We start from the raw sequence: 21,899 nt of genomic DNA on the forward strand, positions 1-21,899 counted from the left end.
CTGCATGGAGGTAGAGGTTATTCATCCAATTCAATCTGATCAGACGTTTTTTTGTTTAGCTTCTTGGAACTAAAGCCCGAGCCAGAGCCATGATCTGATTTTATACGTTGCATGTTGTCGGTCAGTCTTGGCGCTCCCATGTCTCAGGGCCTTTGTTCCAGCGCTTTAGAAATAAATGTAATAAATAAAACTGTCAGGCCACAGGTTTTTGGAAACTGACTTCACTTGTTTATCACGCTTTATATTTATCCGTTTACAAGAATCATGGCTAACATCTAGCCCCATAGTTGATGGATATGCTGTATTTGCAGTCCGGGCTGTCCAATGGTGGTGGGGAACTCCTCTGTGCTCTTAAAAATGGTAGAGGCTCCAAAATGTCTAAAATGGACACGCAGCGGAAGGATATGCAGTTGGTTAAAGTGGTTTGTGTTCATGAAAACATTGATAATGTTCTTTGTTGGTATGTATGCAATGTTTGTTTTAACCCCAAATCAGGGGATATTGATAGATTTTTTAATGCTTTGTTTACAACGGTTTCAAGTATTTTGGAAGAAAATGAAACGTAAATAATTATACTGGTGGATTTTAATAGCGAATGCCTGGAACCTCTTTGGTATTAGAAAAAAAAATAGGGTTGGGTGATCCTCTTTGGCAAAGAAGAGAGGGAGCTTAAGAAGAATGAAATGAATAGTTGGGATCTAATGTTGGCAAATGGGAATCTCGCCACAATTCACAAGGGAAAATGGTCTACTTAAGTCCACATTGGATTGTATCTTTGTATCGAAAGATCTTTACTGCCAATGCACTAGTTTAAAAGTGATTCCTAAGACTTAAAGTGAACCTCATATGTTAGCATTAACTTTGGAGTATACCTGGGAAGACCAATTAATTCCAGAATGCCCGTTGACTGTAGATGTCAACGTTATAAACCATTCTTGGATTTGGAAACCAGTTTTGTCATCTTCTTTCAACGAGCATATGTTTTATATTGGTTCCAAGGAGAAGGGTAGGCTATTTAATCCAATATACTATGATCAGGTTATTCAAAAGGTACTGGAGAATTTGTATATCCCTAAAGTGGGTGGAACCCAGGCAATGACGAGGAACCTGTTTCATAAACACAAGTTTGACATTATCCTCTTAGAAAAGAAACGAGAACTGAAAGGAGCATAGAGACAGCATAGAAAGTCCCCACAGGTTTATGAGACTAAGGCAAAAATCCTGAAATCACAATACACAAACTGGGCTCGGGCCAGCATTGTTTACTTTACATTGCTGATGCTGAATCCACGCTCTGTGCGATTGTGCATAAGAATAATTCTTCTTCCTGGAGATTAAGGATCCTTTAAATCAATGTTCGCTTCAAGCTCAACCAATTAACTGAGATGTGTGGCAGGCGCACTTATGATATGATAGGTTATTTATAACACAGTTAATACCCAGAGGTTTCTAAGCGCGGACCTGGGGATCGAACCTGTGTTGCTCTGTATCGTCCTGCTTCCAAGGTGAACATGTTGCCGGCGAGCTATCCTCCCAAGACTTTGCTTCTTATATTGTGAAAGTGGAGTAGTAGAAAGGGTCCCCGTTGTTAAGACCTGCTGGATGGAACAGGTCCGTTTAGATTTATTGGAGATTAAGGAGATCATTTTAAAAAGTAAGGCCTCAAATGCTCCAGGCCCGGACGGTTTGGTGAATGCAACGTTCAAGTGAAATCTGAGCCTTTGGGCAGCAATCTTATTTGTGCTATTTGGTGAGATCCTGAAGTCAAATAGCCTTCCTCCTTCGTGGAGGAAAACAAACGTTGTAGTTATCTACAAGAAGGGAGATAGAGGGAGCTCCTCTAATTGTCGACCTGCGTCGCTTTTAGATGCATCCAGCAAGATTTTTGGGGCTATTATTTTGGATCAGTTGCAGGTTTCGGTAGAGATGAGTGGGGTTCTAGACAAGTTTCAATCTGGCTTTTGACCGGGCCTGAGTACTGCACACAATTGTTTTCTTATTAATTTGCTACAGATTCAGGCAATACAGCAAAAAGGTGCTGTATTGTGCCATTTTAGATATCTACCAAGCGTTTGACCGGGTACATCGCGGTCGTCTCTGGGAGAAGATGGTGGAGTTGGGATGTCCTCCTGGTCTGGTGAATATATTGACGCTCGTCATATGATCCGCTTGCTTGGCCTAATTGGTCCATGAGATTAGAGAGGGGACTTTCATAAACTCTGTATTTCCCGACTGTGCATCTGCAAATTGTAAAATAACCTTTTGGGACGTTCAATTATGGATTTGTATTTGCCTGTTAGGACTTCCTCCATAAATCAACACCATGACATATGTATTCAACTAATATTCTCAATAAGCACGCTTTCTAAGCGCTTTGAATGGGTGTATATGTGTGTTCATTAAAGGCATAGCTACTTGAGATCTTTTGTTGGCACTATAGAGATTATATATGTACCTGTAGTGAATGCAGAGGCTTAGAATGTTTACTATCCATATAAACCCTACTGTTCCGATCTGGCTCCTGCCAGTATATACATGAGTGCATGTATACCAGGGGTCACATGTATGCTTGTATACAACTTTAATTAACCAGCTGCCCTTATATACCTCAGCTTCTTGTCCAAATGTTGAATGTTGAGGTGTATGTAAGCCCCAGAAACAGCAACATGCAGGGCCTATTCTGCCATATAGGCTGTCGCTTCTCTCTACAATGGCAGGTTATGAGCACTCTAGTCCCAAATCGAAAGACTGATCATCAATTCTCGAGTATATTAAGCTGCCCTAATACACCAACTCTTGTGCAGTCGTACATCTAGGGGAAGAAAGTAAATGCCCCAGTGTTTCCACCCGGTCACACTGGTGCAGTGTTTCCAACAGCCCACACTGACTTGGATCAGCAAACTCATCTCGTAGGAAATTTGGCAGTATTTGAGGCAGCTAGGAGACATCCAAGTTAGAAATGTTTGTTCCATTATATCAATTTGCGTTCCATTATATCAATTTGCGTTCCATTATATCAAGGCAGCTTTCTCACCACAACAATCATTTACATTCCATATAGTCAATTGCCATTTTACTAGCAATTACACTTGTCAAAAGAAATTCACAGACTTCTGCCGCCATTTTACTTTCCCTAATGCGCGCAGCATATGCCAGAGTCTAGGGACGCTGAACGGCAATGACTGTGGTTGGATCCTCCTTACAGCACAATGTCATACAGGATTCTTCCTATGCATATAGTTCTTGGGGTGAACTTCAGAAGTGGCCAGTGTGCCCAACATTCCACAGTGTGTCCCAATGTAGAAACATATTAGCAGAAATGTCCCAAAAGCCACTTACATCCTAATGCATAAAGGGGATCTATATGTTGCTAGTTGAAGCACATATTGATAAAACTGTATCTTTGATTTTCTGTCCCAGCAATTCCCCTCCACATAAAAGGGCCTCTTCACTTTGTCTGTTTGGGTAAACTTCCAAATCTGGAATTACATCCCAAAATAGGCATAACGTTTTGGGACAGTGTAACTTCAGTCTAAGGAATGGTGTGTTGATATGGCAGCTTGCAAACCTAACCTCCAAGTAATGGAAATAGAGTGCACTTTTCCGTTATTTCTTTAGCAAATCGAATGTTTCACTAGTGTTTCAATCTTAAAGCTATTTATGAGGATGGTCAATCCGAGTCTTAATGCAAGCCTCTGTCTCCTTATCAGGATTTAGTGTCTCTTTCTCTACAGTTTCAATAACTCATTTAGAACATGTTCTAGGTGTTCTGAGGTTCTCAATACCCTTCAGGTTCCCAGAGTCTCCAGGGTGTACACAGGGTATTCAGCCATCAGCCTTTGCACATGACATATAGGCACTAGGAGTCAGAGATTCTCCAGCCCCTCAGCCTCATATGTGGCAGCTTATTTCTAGGAGTCAGAGGCTTTCCAGCATCTCAGCCTATGTGGCAGCTTGTCATTAGGAGTCAGATGTTCTCCAGCCCCTCAGCCTCATATGTGGCAGTTTGTTACTAATAATCAAAAGTTCTCCAGCCCCTCAGCCTAGTCCCTAGCTGCCCCCGACTCCTAGAGGCAGCTAGGCACTAGGAGTCAGGGGCTTTCCAGCCTTTCAGCCTCATATGTGGCAGATTGTCATTAGGAGTCAGAGGTTCTCCAGCCCCTCAGCCTCATATGTGGCAGCTAGGTACCCGGAGTCAGGTTCTCCAGCCCCTGAGCCTCAAATGTGGCAGCTAGGTACCAGGAGTCATAGGTTCTCCAGACCCCCAGCCTTATAAGGCACAGCTTGTCATTAGGAGTCAGATGTTCTCCAGCCTCTCAGCCTGATCGCCTGGCAGCTAGGCACTAGGAGACAGGGGCTCGCCAGCCTCTCTGCCTAATCACTTGGCAGCTAGGCACTAGGAGTCAGAGGCTCACCAGACTCTCAGCCTGATCACTTGGCAGCTAGGCTCTAGGAGTCAGAGTCTTTCCAGCCCCTCACCCTCATATGTGGCAGCTAGGTACCCGGAGTCAGATTCTCCAGCCCCTGAGCCTCAAATGTGGCAGCTAGGTACCAGGAGTCAGAGGTTCTCCAGACCCCAGCCTTATAAGGCACAGCTTGTCATTAGGAGTCAGATGTTCTCCAGCCTCTCAGCGACATATGTGGCAGCTAGGTACCAGGAGTCAGCGGTTCTCCGGCCCCTCAGCAACACATGTGTCAGCTAAGCATTAGGAATTAGAGGCTCTTCAGCCATCAGCCTTCCCACATGGGAAGTAGGTGCTAGAGGGCAGGTCTGGCCCCCTTCAGCTTTGGATTTCAAATGCCTCTCGTTAGTAAAAGTCTTCTTGCTTACATATGTCAACCTTCAGTGTGCTGATTGGTAGGGATGTCCCCCGTCTTTATATTGCCCTTCGTATTGGTTCCAGGGACGCGAGTCCAGATCCCAATCCCGTCATGCTCTGTGTGTTGGACTTGAGACGATAATTGATTATAAACCTCGTCAGCCATTTGGGATGGTCCAATCCTCAGGGACCGTGTGGCTGTTTCAACTCATGTGTTCTGCCGTTTTCACAGGGCTCCTCTCCTTCCTGGCCCTGACAGTGGTAATGCAGAGTTGCTGTGGTCCAGTCGGATCCTGGTAGCTGTTCTCTCCTTGCTTGGTGCAGACACCTGGGGCCACATTTGGTCGCACCCCATCACTGCACGTGCAGGCCTTTGCTACACTTTGCTGAGTTTCAGCTTTTCTTCCCGCTGTCCATTTGACGCCTTTATTCAGCACTGCCTGGTATTTGGTTCCAAAGGAACCTCTTGTGTTGCCACTTGGTTCGAGTGCCACAATGTTTTGGGAATCTATAAGTACATGTTTTTGCCTCAGGGTAGAGTACAGAGACTGCAGGAAGCCAGGCTGCTGGGGGTCAAGTGGGTGTGAAGAGAAGAATTCTTCTTATTGTGAGCCATCTGTTCTTCATGTGTTCATTCAACATTTCTATTCTGTGTTGCAAAAAGGTTGGAATTATAGTTTTTAGTTCATGTTTTCAAACTTGGTGTCATTCCCTCATTAAGGTGTTATGTTGCTGTGCAGCTTTGATGTGTGTTTATTTCTATCATTGAAATCCCTACTGATGACTTTAATGGCCTGATTGATCTTGTGATGTCGAGTCATGATTGTTGCTGTGATGGCATTTCTTTTATTCCAGTTCTTTTGTTGATCTCCGTGCACAGGACTCAGCGATTCTACCCATCATGTTATTAGTCACTTCTAGACAGGGGTGACTGCCCAAGGCCTTCTCATCGCTAATTACTAATGGGAATGCATTCATACCATCTCCCAACTTGACAACTATAGGGAGAGTGCAGTCTTGAAAGATCTTCTAAAGACAGTGTGCTGCTCCATTCCTTTTAAAATAATGGATCTTTTGATGCTGGCTCAGACCTGATGGATGACTGAGGCTTTTCCTGCCCTCTGTGCATGTGTAAGGCTTTCCCCCCTGTATGGATTCTCTGATGTTTTCTCAGAAGTGAGGGGAGACTGAAGCTTTTCTTGCACTCTGTGCATGTGTAAGGCTTCACCCCTGAATGGACCCTCTGGTGGCTTTTTAAATAGGAGGACTGATTGAAGCACTTAGTGCACTCTGCGCACGTGTAGGGTTTCGCCCCAGTATGGATCCTCTGATGCCTCCTCAAAGAGGACGAATCATTGAAGCTTCTCTTGCACTCTTCACATTTAAAGGGATATTCCTCAGTATGGGTCACTTGATGGTTTATCAGCACTGAGGAGCTTCTGAAGCTTTTCTTGCACTCTGTGCATGTGTATGGCCTCTCCCCTGTATGAATCCTCTGATGTATTCTCAGAGCTGAAGAATAACTGAAGCACTTCATGCAGTCTGTGCACTTGTAGCGCTTGCAGGGTTTCTCCCCAGTATGGATCCTCTGATGGCTCCTCAGGCCAGCGTGGCTACTGAAACTTGTCTTGCACTCTGTGCAGATGTAGGGCTTTTCACCAGTATGGATCCGCTGATGGTTAACCAGATTTGAGATATTCCTGAAGCATTTCATGCACTCTGTGCAGATGTAGGGCTTTTCACCAGTATGGATCCTCCGGTGGTTTCTCAGAGCAGAGGGGTCACTGAAACTTGTCTTGCACTCTGTGCACTTATAGTGCTTCTCCCCGGTATGGATCAATTGATGTCTTCTCAGCGCTTCCGACCAACTGAAGCTTTTCATGCACTCTGTGCACGTGTAGGGCCTCTCCCCAGTATGGATTATGCGATGCCTTCTTAGACCTGAGGATGAACCAAAGCTTTTCTGGCACTCTGTGCACGTGTAGGGCTTTTCGCCTGTATGGACCCTCTGATGACTAACCAGATGTGAGGACTGATTGAAGCTTTTCATGCACTCTGTACACTTGTATGCTTTCTCAGCTTCATGGGATCTCTTGTGATTGGTTAGACTGGAACTGAGCGGGAAGCACATCTCACAAACATTGCAGGCAAATGCCTTCCCCTTGGTATGGCTCATCATAGATGTGTTGGGTGTTTGCGTCTGCTGAGAGGATGTCGAGTCCTGTACAGGGTCCGTGGGATGATGTTGCCCATCTTCTGTACAGCTTCTCCCGTTCCACTGTGTGTCCAATCTCCTCGTGTTCATTCCCAGACACTTGGGTTCAGTAATGGCTCTAGTCTCTGTTGAAAGAAACAAAGATTATAGTTAATATTTCAGAACATTGCGCAGCCACAAAGAACATTGGCTAGTGTACAACTGTCACCATTTCCCTCCAACACGCTTGGTTATAGTGAGAGCGACCATTTCTCTCTCTGTCCATCAAACACACACAGGACTTCAGAGAAAGTCAAAATAATGTTTTTTAGAACGCCTGGATGTAAATGGTGCAATTTGTACAGCAATGTATGTTATTATGTTTTCTTGTCTTGCCGTTTGTATTTCACTCCCAATATGCACAGTCCTGTTAACGTCATGTTCATGTCATTCTGCTTTCTAGCTTTGACTTGTCTAATGCATTCCCCCTTTCTTCGTGAGATTCCTAGTATATGTGGTTTGTCATTAATGCTTTTCATCAAATGCTTTTAGAAAAATAAAACACATGAAAGAAGGAAAATCCACAATAAAAATAATTCCAACTGGCTTTCCAAATTTAGAAATAAGTATAGACCATATATACACTTGCTGGGAATATATTAGAGTAATAAAAAAAAACAAGCAACAGCAAAGTCAATGCATTTTGATCGCCATATATGAAGTCACCTGGCACAGGCAGCGTGTTGGGACTGGCATTAGCCTAGAGTCTGAGGGCCATTGCAACCTGTGATGTAGACCTCGGAGAAGGTACACACGCAGTCCATCACCAGCCTTAAGTCCAGTAACCCCCAGAACCTGGAGGACCCCCCCGGATAGCCAAGACTGAAAGGCCCGAGGAGAGAATAACTGGAGCGGGAATGAGGAAGAGGAGTGGGAGCAGAGGGAGCAGCATGGAGGAGGACTGGGCAACATCAGAGAGGAGGAAGAGAGAAGTTGACAGAGGTAAAGTGGAGCAGCCGGAAGTGAAGGAAAGGGGACCACAGAGATGAAGAGCAGTCAGTAGAAGGAGGATGAGGAGAAAAAGTAGAAAGAACAATAGGAGTCAAGGAGGTGGAAAAGAAGAATACAAACCCTTGACTCATCTATGGCCATCTGTGACCCTGGTGGGTGCCTAGTCCTTTGCTCATCGCACCAGCCTGTTTGATATAATATTCCACATAGGAACCCAGTGTCCACACTGCAACTTGCATGGTGATGATTTGGCTATGTGAGCCAGGTCTACAAGGGATTAGTTACATTTTGTAAATGTGTCTTCTCAAAGAATTGATAGTCAGAAATTGATACTCCATTGATTTATGCATGTTTTCAAGTCATGTTTAAGAACCATAGCTAGGGTGTTAAGGAAAAGACTTATTGTGAGGGCTTTGAATAATATTGTCTGCAAAGGATTAGTTTAATGGCCTCCTGATGATGTGGCTCGGTGCTGCGAAAGGCCAAAGCTCAGGATGGGGCCTCGACAGTGAGGAGAATTATGTCCATAAAAAGATAAAGTCTCACTTGGCACAGTCGCTGACAGCAGTCCAGAAGCACCCCCTAGACCCTAAGTGAGGCAGAGAGTGGCGACTCCGCTCCCTGGCAGTTAAGGTCAACTGCTTCAGCAGCGAGCACTGCACCAACCCCTGCAGATTCACTGCTGCGAGCAAGGAATCAGAGCAGAGGCTAGCCTCTGAGCTTCCACTCCCTAGCGGCTAAGCTAAACTGCTTCAGCAGCGAGCAAACCATCACCCCTTGCAGATTCACTGCTACGAGCGAGGACTCGGAGCAGAGGCTAGCTGAGCTTCCGTTCCCTAGCAGCTAAGCTCAACTGCTTCCGCAGCGAGCAAACCATCACCCCTTGTAGATTCACTGCTGTGAGCAAGAACTCGGAGCAGAGGCTAGCTGAGCTACCACTACCTAGCGACTAAGCTCAACTGCTTCGGCAGCGAGCACTGCACCAACCCCTGCAGATTCACTGCTACGAGCGAGGACTCGGAGCAGAGACTAGCTGAGCTTCCGTTCCCTAGCAGCTAAACTCAACTGCTTCCGCAGCGAGCAAACCATCACCCCTTGCAGATTCACTGCTGCAAGCAAGGACTCGGAGCAGAGGCTAGCTGAGCTACCGCTACCTAGCCACTAAACTCAACTGCTTCAGCAGCGAGCACTGCACCAACCCCTGCAGATTCACTGCTGCGAGCGAGGACTCTGAGCAGAGGCTAGCTGAGCCTCTGCTCCCTAGCAGCTAAGCGCAACTGCTTCAGCAGTGAGCAAAGCACCACCCCTTGCAGATTCACTGCTGCGAGCGAGGACTCTGAGAAGAGGCTAGCTGAGCTTCTGCTCCCTAGTGGCTAAGCTCAATTGCTTCAGCAGCGAGCAATGTACCACCCCCTGCAGGTTCACTGTCGGTAATGAAGACTCGGAGCAGAGGCTAGTTGAGCCTCTGCTCCCTAGCGGCTAAACTCAGAAGCAAGCACTGCACCAACCCCTGCAGATTCTCTGTCGAGAGCGAGGCCTCGGAGCAGAGAATCAACTGAGCTTCCGTTGGTAGTCTGCGCTATAGAGAGAAAATAAAAAAATCTGAGCCAGTGGTAAGAACAATGAAATGCCGGCACAGACTTCAAACATATGGACTCCATTTTAGGCACTCCTGACAGGTCAGAGCAGAAGTGAGGGTTTGGTGAAGAGGTGGCAACAACAACGCCACCAGAGCACAATCCCCAGAGTTGGATGGTGAGTTCCCAAATGTTGAGCATCAAAATAGATATGGAATGTGTTGCTCCTCAATTACAGTTTATTTATTTATTGTACATTTGTAAAGCGCTTATAAATCAAGATATTGGGCCTCATTACAACTTTGGCGGTAGCCGTGCCGTAAAAACGGCACGACTGCTGGCAGAGTTGCATTTTTTCCGGCACCCGCGAATGGGCAAGAACCGGGTCATGCCGGGCTCGGCGGACCCGGTAATTGCCCATTTGCGGGTGCCGGAATCAAGGGCGTCCCGATCCCCATTCAGCCCCATAGGGCTGAATGGGGATGGGGACGTCGGATGCACCGGCACATTCAGAGTTGTGCCAGTGCGTCCGATGTCCTCTGTTCGCGGGTGACATTACACCCGCCAGGAAAAACCTAGTGATTGAAACGGCACCCGCAAGCAGAGCACGTAGCATGGCTGTCTGGGAACTACAGTACTGGCATGCTTATCGGTAACGCAGTTCCCGGACTGCCATGGTTGTAATGAGGCCCATTGTGTTTCAAAGCACCCACAAGGCAAAGGGGAGGGAACATGGGAACAAAGGCAAATAGAATAAACTGATGGACAGGAAGGGGTGGTCCTACTAGGCCTTGTGAGCATTCAGAACATACAAGTGCAGGGAGACGGGCGAGGGACAGGGAATGGAGTAAGTGCTAGGAGTTCCACAAGGGATGTGCTAAGGAGTCAGTCATGTGCAATAGTAAGTGCCTGGCAGAGATCGCTTGGTACAATAATAAGAGCAGGCCTGTGAGAACACAAGCCAGTGGGTGCCTGAAGGCAAGTGCTGGGAAGGAAGGCTGAGGGTGATTGGGCAGAAAAGACTGGGACCCAGAAGGACACATAAGATCGCAGGCCACCAATCTAAGTGACTGTGGGGTATGAGTACAGGAGTGAGAGGGGGAAGGAGGAGGTGAAGAGGAAAGTCTTGAAGAGCTTCTGGAATTTGAGGAGTTCCGGCTCAAGACAGAGCGGAAGGGGGAGGCGGTTCCAGAGGAGAGAGCCAGCGAGGAGAGAAATCTTCCACCAGCTCGCTGCTTAGAAAAGCACCTGACAAGCAGGGAGTTGGAGCCGGAGGAGCATAAAGATCTGGAAGGAAGTTATTTGGTGAGAGCAAGTTGTAGAAAGATTGGTCCTCGGCCCAGAAAGTCTTACAGATGATGCAGAGGGATTTGAATTTGATCATGGCAGCAACCGGGAGGAGGGATTTATATATATATATATATATATATATTCAGTAAAAAAACTTTGTTAAAGGGACGTTATGGTTAAATTGCGCTACTAAAAACCTATGAAATTCAGTAAAAAAACTCCAAGTAAAACCGAAAAACTGCTGAAATTTGCCAGTTATGGTAAGCTAAGCAACCATAACTCGCGCCACCACCGTGCACTGCTAAGACTAACACCCAGGACATCAAAGATGACATCACAAATGTCATTGATGACATTACTGATGACATCACATGTCTAACTCCCCCTTTTTTCCTTTACTGACATTTCTAGGCCACATAGTTTTATTCAGTAACAGTCAGGTACTAAAAATTGAAAAGGTACTATATTTGTAGACTTATCATTCAAGTATGTTCTTGCAGTAATTCCCTTAGGGTCCAGTCACATCATATCAAACATATACATAGGGGAATACACAGGCTTTTCTGTGCATGAAGATAATCAGTAGGGATAATCAGTAGGGTTATCAGCACTTTCTGATAGTTCTGTTGTTTTTTTTATTACTGTACTTTCCCTGTATATGCTCATATGTGTATACCTTGTACTCACACTACTTTCCTTAGGGTCCAGTCACATCATGTGATACATATACATAGGGTAAATAGCAGCTTTGAAACAGAGCAATTTCCCTGTATATACTCATATTTGTATGTGTTGTTGTCTGTTTGTGTTTTGTCTGTAATAATGCAATTATGTAGTAAGTGGGTTTTATTAGCTACTTATTGCATGTTTCACAGTACACAAAACTCTAATAAGAAAGCAGTTATCATTTCACTATTCAACAGGGCAAGATTATGAATATTGCACCTCCATCATGTATGCTGCACACAATGCCTATTTTCTAGATGAGTAGCTTAGTATACTGGATAGAACTTCATAATAGAATGCTATTTATATCAATGCATTGCTTAATGCACTAAGTAGCTCATGATATTTATTCCAATGATCCTTGACACTTTTTTGTGAACATTATAATAAGAATCCCTTGTACAAACCTTTCATGAAAGGTAAATGCACATGTGATGTCATCAGTGATGTCATCAATGACATTTGTGATGTCATCTTTGATGTCCTCGGTGTTTGTCTTAGCAGTGCACGGTGGTGGCGCGAATTATGGTTGCTTAGTTTACCATAACTGGCGAATTTCAGGTTTTTTTTCGGTTTTACTTGGAACCATAAGGTCCCTTTAACAAAGATTTTTTACTGAATTTCATAGGTTTTTAGTAGCGCAACTTAACCATAAAGTCCCTTTAACAAAGTTTTTTTATTGAATATACATTTTCATAGTGTAAATTTGATAGATGTTTACTAAGATTCCCTTACTTTATATACATGTAACATAGAACATACCGAACACCCCGCTAATGATTTTGAGGTCCGCGGACGACATCAACACTACCCAAAAACTCAGGGGTTATCTAAAAATGTTCTATCATACAATATAAACACTGCACAAGTTCAAAAAGCAGCACATAAACACATTATAATTAATAATAAATAAGCAGTGGAACCTACACGTCTAACACATCAACCATCCATTTATATACCATATGTAATAAAATGGAATATACCAAAACAAAACAGATATGCCTCCAACATAATTACCTCACAGAAACTGCACAGCTAGAAGCAACAGCAGACCTACACAACGCTACGAATACAACTTACCAGAAACTAGTAAGTAAACTTCATTTTTCTTATATATTTCTAAACTTTTTGTATGAGGTACAGTATAATTAATATATTTTTGTTTTTCACACAGAAATGTGCAGTACTTTGGAGTGGCTTGAAGAAAATTTTCCACGTGACGAAATGTCTGAAGACAGTGATAATAATGGTGGACACTTCTCTATATAAGCAAATTAATAATCATTACTTTATGTGTACTTAACATGTATATATTAATTTTTAACAGACCATACAAACATTGAAAATATTACACCAAAAGACACATTGGAAAAGACTCTGCAACACATGGAACAGAAAACAGACATGCTCAAGGAACATTTCAATGGTTTGAAACAGTTGGTGGAGGACCGCATAAAAGAAAAAATTAAATACCATTGTCCCACCTGTACCTGTGTCCCCTCTCCATGTCCCAGTGAACTATCCCCAAACCTTCAACACCAATATAAACGTTTTGATGAGACTTCCATCCCTTCATCCCCAAACCCCTAATTCCCCTGTATTGTATCCGTTTCTGCTTCCCCCTCTCTTTCATAAATTGTGTATATGTATATAATAAAAAAAATGTTGTTTCTTTTAATGAAATTCTTTGTGACTTTTATTTTTTTTTAAAGCAGTTAAAATGTCCACGGACAACGCGCCTGTCTGGGCTGTCCGTAATTAACAAAATGTGGATGTCCTAAGGACACTACACCTGTCCGTACCATTCGCAACCAAGATTGAACTGTTCTTAGAACACACCAGGTGTCTGGGATTTCCGTAAATGAACAAAATGGGGGTGTCCTAAGGTCCCTATACCTGTCCGTACCATTCGCAACCAAGATGGAACTGTTCGTAGAACACACCTGCTCTCCGAGATATCTGTAAGTGAACAAAATGGACGAATCCTAAGGACACTATACCTGTCCGTACACTCTGCAGAACATCTATGCACATGCGCACCACACCCGTAAGTCCTGCGAACATCGTGCCTGTCCGTAACTGTCCGTCTCACTTGTGTCGCACTTTTAATTAGCTTCAGGACCCGAACACTGTCTGTAGAACACCCGCGCGCATGCGGACTCCCGTTCCCTTCGCGGACGTGTTCCCGATGTCATCATGTGACCGCACCCACGCTGAGCGTGTGTCCTAATTTGTGGGCTCTGTCCGGTTCCCCAACATTTTAAAAGAACGTATTCAGACAATCCAAATTATTTGACAGTAAAAATTCACCATTTCACATGTCCCAGACAATGGCGCTGGCTTTCCACATACTTTTTGTAACTTTTTGGGTGTTCGATATGTTTGCGGGATGCATCCCTCCACCCCTATATCTTCATTGTACTTCTGGCTATTGCAGATTGACTTTTGCTGCCTTTGCTACTCTTGCTGAGATTATCTCATCAACCCTAATGGCATCCATGGCTGCTGTTGCTACATCTGCCTCAGCACCACCCCCAAACCCTCCACCACCTCCCCAAGGGCCTGCAGAGGTGAACACGTGTGAGGATGTAGAGAACGAGGATGAAGAGGATGAAGAGAATGAGGTCGAGGAACTCCCTACTACCAGCACTCGCCGGGAGTCTTGGGTGTGGCGGTTGTTTACCGTTTATGGTAACGTACCAAAAGCAGGTGCGAACAAGGTCACCTGTAACCAGTGCAAATTGGTGCTGAGTCGTGGGACACGTGGTTTGTACAGCTTTGGTACGACATCCATGAAGCGACACCTAACTTCGTTCCACAGTGCGGACATTCGCAAGGTTGTACCTTGTGATAAACATAGTAGGTTGAGTTCCTCTACAGCATCCTCCGTTTCCACTCTTCTCACCACAAGAGACACTCCTGTTGGAGAGAGCGCATCCCTCCAGCTGCTTCACAGGCCATTTGCGATGCTGTTGACCCTTTCCTTTCGAGGGTCACTATTTTCTGTATGTACTGCAACGCAGTACTCTGCAGGGGGGAGAGTCTTCGAAGTGCTTTCGAGACTACGGTCACAGACCACCAAAAGACCTGCTACCTACCTAAGCAAGGCCCACCCTACATCTTCCTCTCTCCACCTGCCCTTTCTTATCCCCGTGGTTGGTGTCCCTTCCTTACCCTCCTTTCCCCTCCTCTCCTAGTGTGTCGTGTGTAAAAAACAAAAATAAATATAAAACAACAAAAATCCAAAAAAAAGGCTCTTTTCAGAGCCGCCTTTCACAGTTTAAAAATAGAAGTGGCAAATAAACAGTGCAGGGCCCTGTACATTTATTGAAAGTCCGCGGACAGCCCTAGGACATATAAAATTTTAGGGCGCTGCCCTAGCAAAACCAATGCACTTTTCTCTGGGAAGAAGTGGTGGCTCTGAAAAGAACCTTTTGGTGGTGTTTTTGTGTGTTTGAAAAACTTGAAATCGTCAACATCTACTGCAAAATAGGTCACTCTAATTCCAAAAAAGGTCGCAATGCATTTTGTACATTTCTCAGAAAAATCTGATTGCCAGCATAAATAAGATGGACTCCATCTCTGCGAGAAATGTATGTGCTACGAAACATAATATTTTCATTGTGAAAAGAGGGCATGCCAACATATCTTAAAAATGCACAAACAGCCTCACTTTCTCCATTTTTGGGACCAAATAAAGAAGAACGCTGCTACATTTGTCTTTGCGCAATCAGAAAAAAAATTACTTGGGAATTTGGAAACATGTCCATGACCTTCTCAAGATCTTCATTTATTGCAAATTGCAAACAAATTCCAGACACATGTCCTAAAATGTTCCCTCCACAATGAATTATAATTATGTCCGGATGATGCTCTGTCTCTAAAGTAGCACAGAGAGGTACCAAGTCCAGCCAATTCATTCCACGCACTCCATGCCAGTGCACTTCCTCATGAGGGAATCCAAGATGTGCAGCTACTCCACAACGTTCTGCATGCACCTCCAACCAATGTATCCATGAGTCTCCCAAAATCCAGATAAATCTGTTTTCGAAAACACACAGCCATAGCTATCTGTTCTTCTCTCTGGAAAAAGACGTTCTCACAAAATCTCTCCTTACACAACACACCCACTAAACTTTACTGACCAATCCCTAGCTCCGCTCATTCTCATTTGCATGCCTCTCCATCCCAGAATCCCTGTATGTAATACGTGCTGTCCGCAGACTACTGCCATGTCCGCGGACATATCGAAGATCTGAGCGTGGTGAACGTACATTTAAATAGTGTGCCCCATTTCCCCTTTGAGGTGGGCTCTGAAAAGAGCCGTTTTTTTTTCAGATGTTTGACAGATACCTGTTATTTCGTATTTTTTGGGGTTTTTTTTCTTCTTACTTTACAACTAAAATCTTCACATAACCTTCTCCAAAGCAACCCTTACATTCCAAAATAACATGGCATTTCCCCAAAAAGATAAAGAAATAACATCTTCTTCAAAATAAACAGCATTACTCGAATCAATATTCTCATTATTACAGAAAAACATACCAGCTCTAAGCATGAAAGCACACATGCTGCGATTGATTGCACACCTAGCAATGTTTTGCTGAGGACAAAAAACAGAACTATTGTCCCATATTACCCTAGGTAGTAATCCAGAAAAAAATACTTTTGCATTTGGAAGGATGTTCATTACTGCTTGAACCAACTGTTCCAAATCTGCCAACAAAGTAGGGGCACTCACGTAGCCCAAATGGAAAGCACCATAGTGCAAAACTACCAGATGGGGACTATTCATCATACGCATATCTTCACAAACTTGTAGAATTCCCTGTACATTGCAATCGGGCACATCGCTCCACACCACCTCCACTCCTTTAACATCAAAATTGTTTGCCACATGCCTGCATTGAGCATACTGCTGTAAAGCATGCACAAACATATCTCAGAGCACCAACACCCTGTCTTTCTCCACCTCTGCCATCTTCACTACAACAAAGTCTCTTTCTGCACAAATCCACAACATCAACATCTGATTGGCTGATCCCTACAGTCCCCTTTCCATGCTGGATTTGCTGGAAAACCCCGGATGTGGCACGCCCTATCCGCGGACAGCCACGGTGTCGCGCGGCACGTAACTCTTAGCCAGCCCTTCTACCCTTTCCACATCTCTCTCGGTGCCATTCCCTCATTGGATACAGCTAAGCAGTCACACAACCATCCACCAATCACATCCAAGACCTCTACATCTAACTCCATCAGAAGAGTTCTGCACTTCAAATGTACTGTTGATCACTCTGAATACAATTCTCATATCATTGGAAAGCACCTACTACAAAAACTACTCTACAAGTCTCCAAGATTTCTACTTACAGCTGTATTCATATCCACATGCATGAATACAAACTACAGGTATGCATATTTTATTCACAGTACATGTACAAGTGTTATGAATCCATATAAACAGAGTAATGCCACTAAACCTGCATAGCCTATACATACATGCCTACCCTCCCGAGTTAAGCGCGAGACTCCTGATTTTTCATTGAAAAATTGCACTATTTTTTACTGTCTCCCACCTAAATTAATGCTAATCCCAATTTGTTTATTTGTATAGCGCAGCCAGGCCCGAAGGCAACCGGGTGCATATCTTCAACAGTAGATTACAAGAATGACAAATAGTTAGACGAGTGGTTACAATTAAGGCATGGTTACAGTTAACGTAGCAAACAATTATACAATGGTGCAGTATCATTCAGAGCAGTAAATGGACCCCATTGTCCCCATAGTCATGCTGAGAGTCAGGCTGTAATCAATGGGTCATGTGTAGTGGTTAGCCAGAGCTTTGCTTTGTGTTTGAATGAGTTGAATGACGGTAGATTTCTAATGGTGAGTGGCAGAGTGTTCCAGAGTTTAGCCGCCTGGACTGGGAAGCTGACACCTCCAGCAGTTTGCAGCTTATATCTGGGGATCGTGAGACCTTGAGTTTGGGTGGATCTCAGAGTCCGTGTAGGAATCTACTAGGTGATGCTTGAAGCTAGATAAGTAGGGGCCTGGTCATTTACGCATTTATATGTGACGGCCGGTGCTTTCAGGGAGATCCTTTGGGAGACTGATAACCAGTGAAGGTTCTTCCTGGTTTCTGAGATTTGTGCTGACCTGGGGATGTTGAGGGTTGCTCTGATGGCACTGTTTTGGGTGATCTGGAGTTTGTTGAGGTTCTGTTGATTAGTGCCTTGGTATAAAGCATTACAATAGTCCAATTTGGACATAACCAGAGTCCTGGCAACGGTGATGCAATTTTGTGTGGTGAGGAAAGGTCGGCAGGCTGTAATCAACTTGCAGGTGTAGGCCGAGGCAGCTACAACTGCATTGGTTTGTCGGGTAAGGGAGAGTGTGGAATCAAGGTAGATTCCTAAGGTTTTCGTATCTTTAGACACTTTGATGGCGTTACCGTCAATATTGAAAGAGCTGAACAATGGGTTCAGTTTGTTTAGTCTCTGTTGTGTTCCCAAGATGAGGAGCTCTGTTTTATCATCATTGAGACAACGCATGTTGGCCCATACACGCTTGAATGACTTGGTAAATGTCGTTCAGAGCTTTAGAGTCGACAATGTAGTCACCGGTAATGGGAATGAGTATCTGGGTGTCATCTGCATAATTGGTGTAGGTGACACCCAGATAGTCAAGCACATCGAACAGTGGTTTGGTAAATACATTGAAGAGTGTGGGGGAGACACAACACCCCTGAGGCAGCCCGCAGGGCACTGATGCAGGAACTGCATGGGAGGTGGGTGAGAAGGCTCATTTGCCTGTTGTCAAGGAAAGACCTAATCCAATTGGTGGCATTGTCTGAGAAATGGGCAGCAGATTTTAGGTGCTGACAGAGGATTTGGTGACTGGCCAAGTGGAAGGCAGAGGATAAGTCCAATAAGAGTAGGAGGGCAAGTTTGCCGTTGTCTTTTAGGTCCTCAATTTGAGTTTTAAGGTCTAGAAGAGACCTTAAAACTGTCCCGTGTTTGGGTCTAAAACCAGATTGTCTAGTGCCGAGGAGGTTCTGTATCTGTAGGTATGCTGCTCTGTCTAATATTCTTAGAAGTCTAATATTTTTAGAAGGAATGGGACAGTGGTGATGGGTCTGTAGTTTGTGGGTACCTCAGGGTCTAGAGTCGTTTTTTTTTTGTAGGAGAGGGATAACCCAGGCATCCTTCAGGTTGTTAGGTACCATTCCAGATTGGAACGATGAATTGATAAACGTTGTTATAAAGGGCGCCAAGTCGTGTGCCGATTCCTTAATGATAGGTGCAGGGCAGGAGTCACCTTGGCAATTGGATGGTTTTAAGTTGCAGATAATGTGTTCCACCTCTGAGATGGTAAGTGGGGTGAAGCTGAAAGAGGTGTGGGTAAAGGAGGCTGTAGGGGGAGACACTAGTTTGGATAGGAGAGAGGAAATGAGGGTGGTTTGTTTGGCATTGATTTTAGATTGTAAGGTGGAGATTTTGTTGAGGAGAGCGCTTTGAATATTATTACACCACGTGCTGTCCTTGCTGCAGGTATCAAGTGCAGGGGAAGGGGATTCTAATTCTTTGAGGATTGTGAAAAGCTCCTTCGTGTTAGATTCCGCTTGGGATATCCGCTGATTGTAGGTTTCTTTTTTGGCGTGCAGGATCGCTTCCTTATAATTAAGGGAAGTGATAGCAAGACGGTCTTTATTGAATTCGCATGGGTGGCATTTCCAAAGAGCTTCAGCTCTGTGCTTTTCTATACGCAGGACTCTAAGCTGTGGGGTAAACCAGAGTTCAGATGGGCTTGTTGTTTGGCTTTACGAAGTTTAAGCGGAGCTATGGTGTCGATAGCTCTACGCAATGTTTGGTTAAAGGTGTCTACTAGGACAGTAGGGTCTTTGTGCAGAGAAGCACAGTTGTTGAGGATGGGGAGGATGAGAGGGAGAGGTTTGTCCCTGGTAATGTCTTTTGTTCCTAGTAGGAATAGCGGGGGCTATGGTGGGTTTGGTATGGGAATTAGTGGCTGGTAATTGGAAGATAATGATGTGATGGTTTGACCAAGCACAGGCTTGGTTAGCGCTTATCGTGATGTTGCAATTGAGATCGGCGATCCAGTCAAGCGTTCTGCCTTTGTTGTGGGAGGGTTCAAAAATGCACTGCTGAAAACCTAGGTTGTCGAGAGTGGAGGCGACCTCAGTGGCCAAGTGGTCCTTAATATCGGTTAGGCCGAGGTTAAGGTCACCTAGTATGATCACCTGAGAGTTTGGTTTAGTATTGTTCGTCAGGATGGATGCAATGTCATCTGTGAAGGATCCAAGTGGTCCGGGGAGTCGGTAAATGAGGTCTATGGTTGCAGTGTTAGTCGGGGAGAGGGTGAGTTTCACCGATAGCGATTCAGCAGAGTTGAATTGAGTGTTGGGGATGGTTCTCATGGTGATGTTGTCCCTATGTATGAATGCGACTCCACATCCTTTGGATGAGGAGGATTGTCGGTCAATTCTGTTGATAGTGTAACCGTTCGGTATGGCGAGGGCGAGGAGTGGGCCGGAGGCTGCATGAAGCCAGGTTTCGGTAATGGCGATGAAGTCGAGGTTATGGACTGTAATTAAATCTGTAATATCCAGAGCATGGGCTGTGAAGGATCTAGCGTTGAGGAGGGCACCCTTGAGTTCATTAAGAGAGGTGGCGAGGTGAGGTGTCATCTGTATAGTGGACTGTGTGGTGTTGGTGCAGCTGCGCTGGGCAGACGGGGCATACGGTGGTCTAGATCTGAGTCTGAGATTCCTAAGCTGGAGAGTGCATGGTTGATTAGGTGTGGGTTTAGAAGCGAAATGTTGGAGCCAGAAGGGTGGATCATTGAAGCATGGGTTGGCTAAGATCCTGGTGCTGTGCAACATGGTGCAGAGATGTAAGGATGGGGAGTAGCGGTCGGTCTTGGCAGTGATAATGGGTTCGAAGCTGTGAATAACAATTATGTTCACAAGGGTGACCCAGTAAGAGATGTGATGGCAGGCAGGTGACAGTAGCCACATGAAGTAGTCTATATGTTTCACTATCTACAGGTGTGGTGTAAGGTAAGCAAGTTCGGATAGGCAGGTGCATAACGTAACAGTAGGCAGATTCAATTTAGCTAAGGTTGTGCAAAATACGCAGGATAAATGTTCCCGATTGCTGTTGTCAAATCTCCCTCTCAGGTACACCCGATTGTTGGCATGTCTACCTATAAAATGAACTTATTTACATTTTTCCCATCTACTATAATCAACTGTCACTTCCAAACCTGTCTGCTATCTACAACACACCTTTAAAAAACCAAGTGATTTTCATGCACTTAAAATTCTACTCATTTGCAAAGCATGTTGCACTAACATATTGTAAATAAAATATAAACGCTGCACATAGTCAAATGAAATGCATGCATACACTATGTTCAGATATCAAACAAGAATACTAACACAAAAACATAAAAATCAACGTCTACATTAACATCAGTGCTACAAACACACACAATTACTAACTTCTTTCTTTTACAATTGCAGTAAGGACCACTCTCCAGAAAATCAGCAGGATCTGAACTACAAACAACATAGCGAAGAGACCTGCTCATTGCACAAAAAAAGAGTAAGTACAATACTACCTTAATATTCTTACTGTTCCTCAAACACACTGTGTGGTTCATTCATGTATTTTTTGTATTTGTATTTATTTATTTATATTGCGCAGCCTGCCCACGGGCATCAGGGCGCATGTTTGGAAAGGTTACAGTGAAAAGTTACAAAAGGCAGTTACATATTACATAATATATATATACATAGCACATAGATATATACATACATGTACAAGGTAGTCAGTCGGCTCAGTATATACAGAGGTAATCGAGGGGCACAGCATCCAGTAGGTGTTACCAAAGGGTGGTCAGAGCTTCGTCTTGCTCATAGAGCCATTGTTTTACTCTGTTTTTGAAGGATTGAAGGGAGGGGACATTCCTGAGATCATTGGGTAGGGAGTTCCAAAGCTTCGCTGCCAAGACTGGGAAGCTCAAACCTCTGGCAGTCTGAAGCTTGAAGCTAGGAATGATGAGTGTGTGTGCTTGTGCTGATCTTAGAGGTCTGGAGGCTGTGTGTTGAGTGAAGCGCACTGACAAGTAGGCCAGTGCTGCATTGTTCTGTGCTTTGTGGCTTAGAACAAGTGTTTTGAAGGTGATACGCCATGAAATGGGGAGCCAGCGTATGTTGCGTCAAGTGGATGAGATGTGGGCGCGCCTGGGTATGTTAAGAGC

General features: G+C 44.5%; 1 protein-coding gene across 1 annotated transcript in view; it reads right to left on the bottom strand.

The window, feature by feature from the left end:
- Positions 1–1,183: 1,183 nt before the first annotated feature.
- Positions 1,184–21,899, bottom strand: part of LOC138498176 (zinc finger protein 345-like) — a 122,218-nt gene continuing 101,502 nt past the window's right edge. Inside the window, exon 3 of the mRNA XM_069622060.1 lies at positions 1,184–7,160. Within this exon, the coding sequence (XP_069478161.1) occupies positions 5,878–7,160 (1,283 nt within the window). The 3' untranslated portion in view covers positions 1,184–5,877. The remainder of the gene's footprint in view (positions 7,161–21,899) is intronic.

The sequence above is a fragment of the Ambystoma mexicanum genome, chromosome 5q (assembly GCF_040938575.1).
Source record: "Ambystoma mexicanum isolate Mex_15411 chromosome 5q, UKY_AmexF1_1, whole genome shotgun sequence".
NCBI lineage: Eukaryota > Metazoa > Chordata > Amphibia > Caudata > Ambystomatidae > Ambystoma > Ambystoma mexicanum.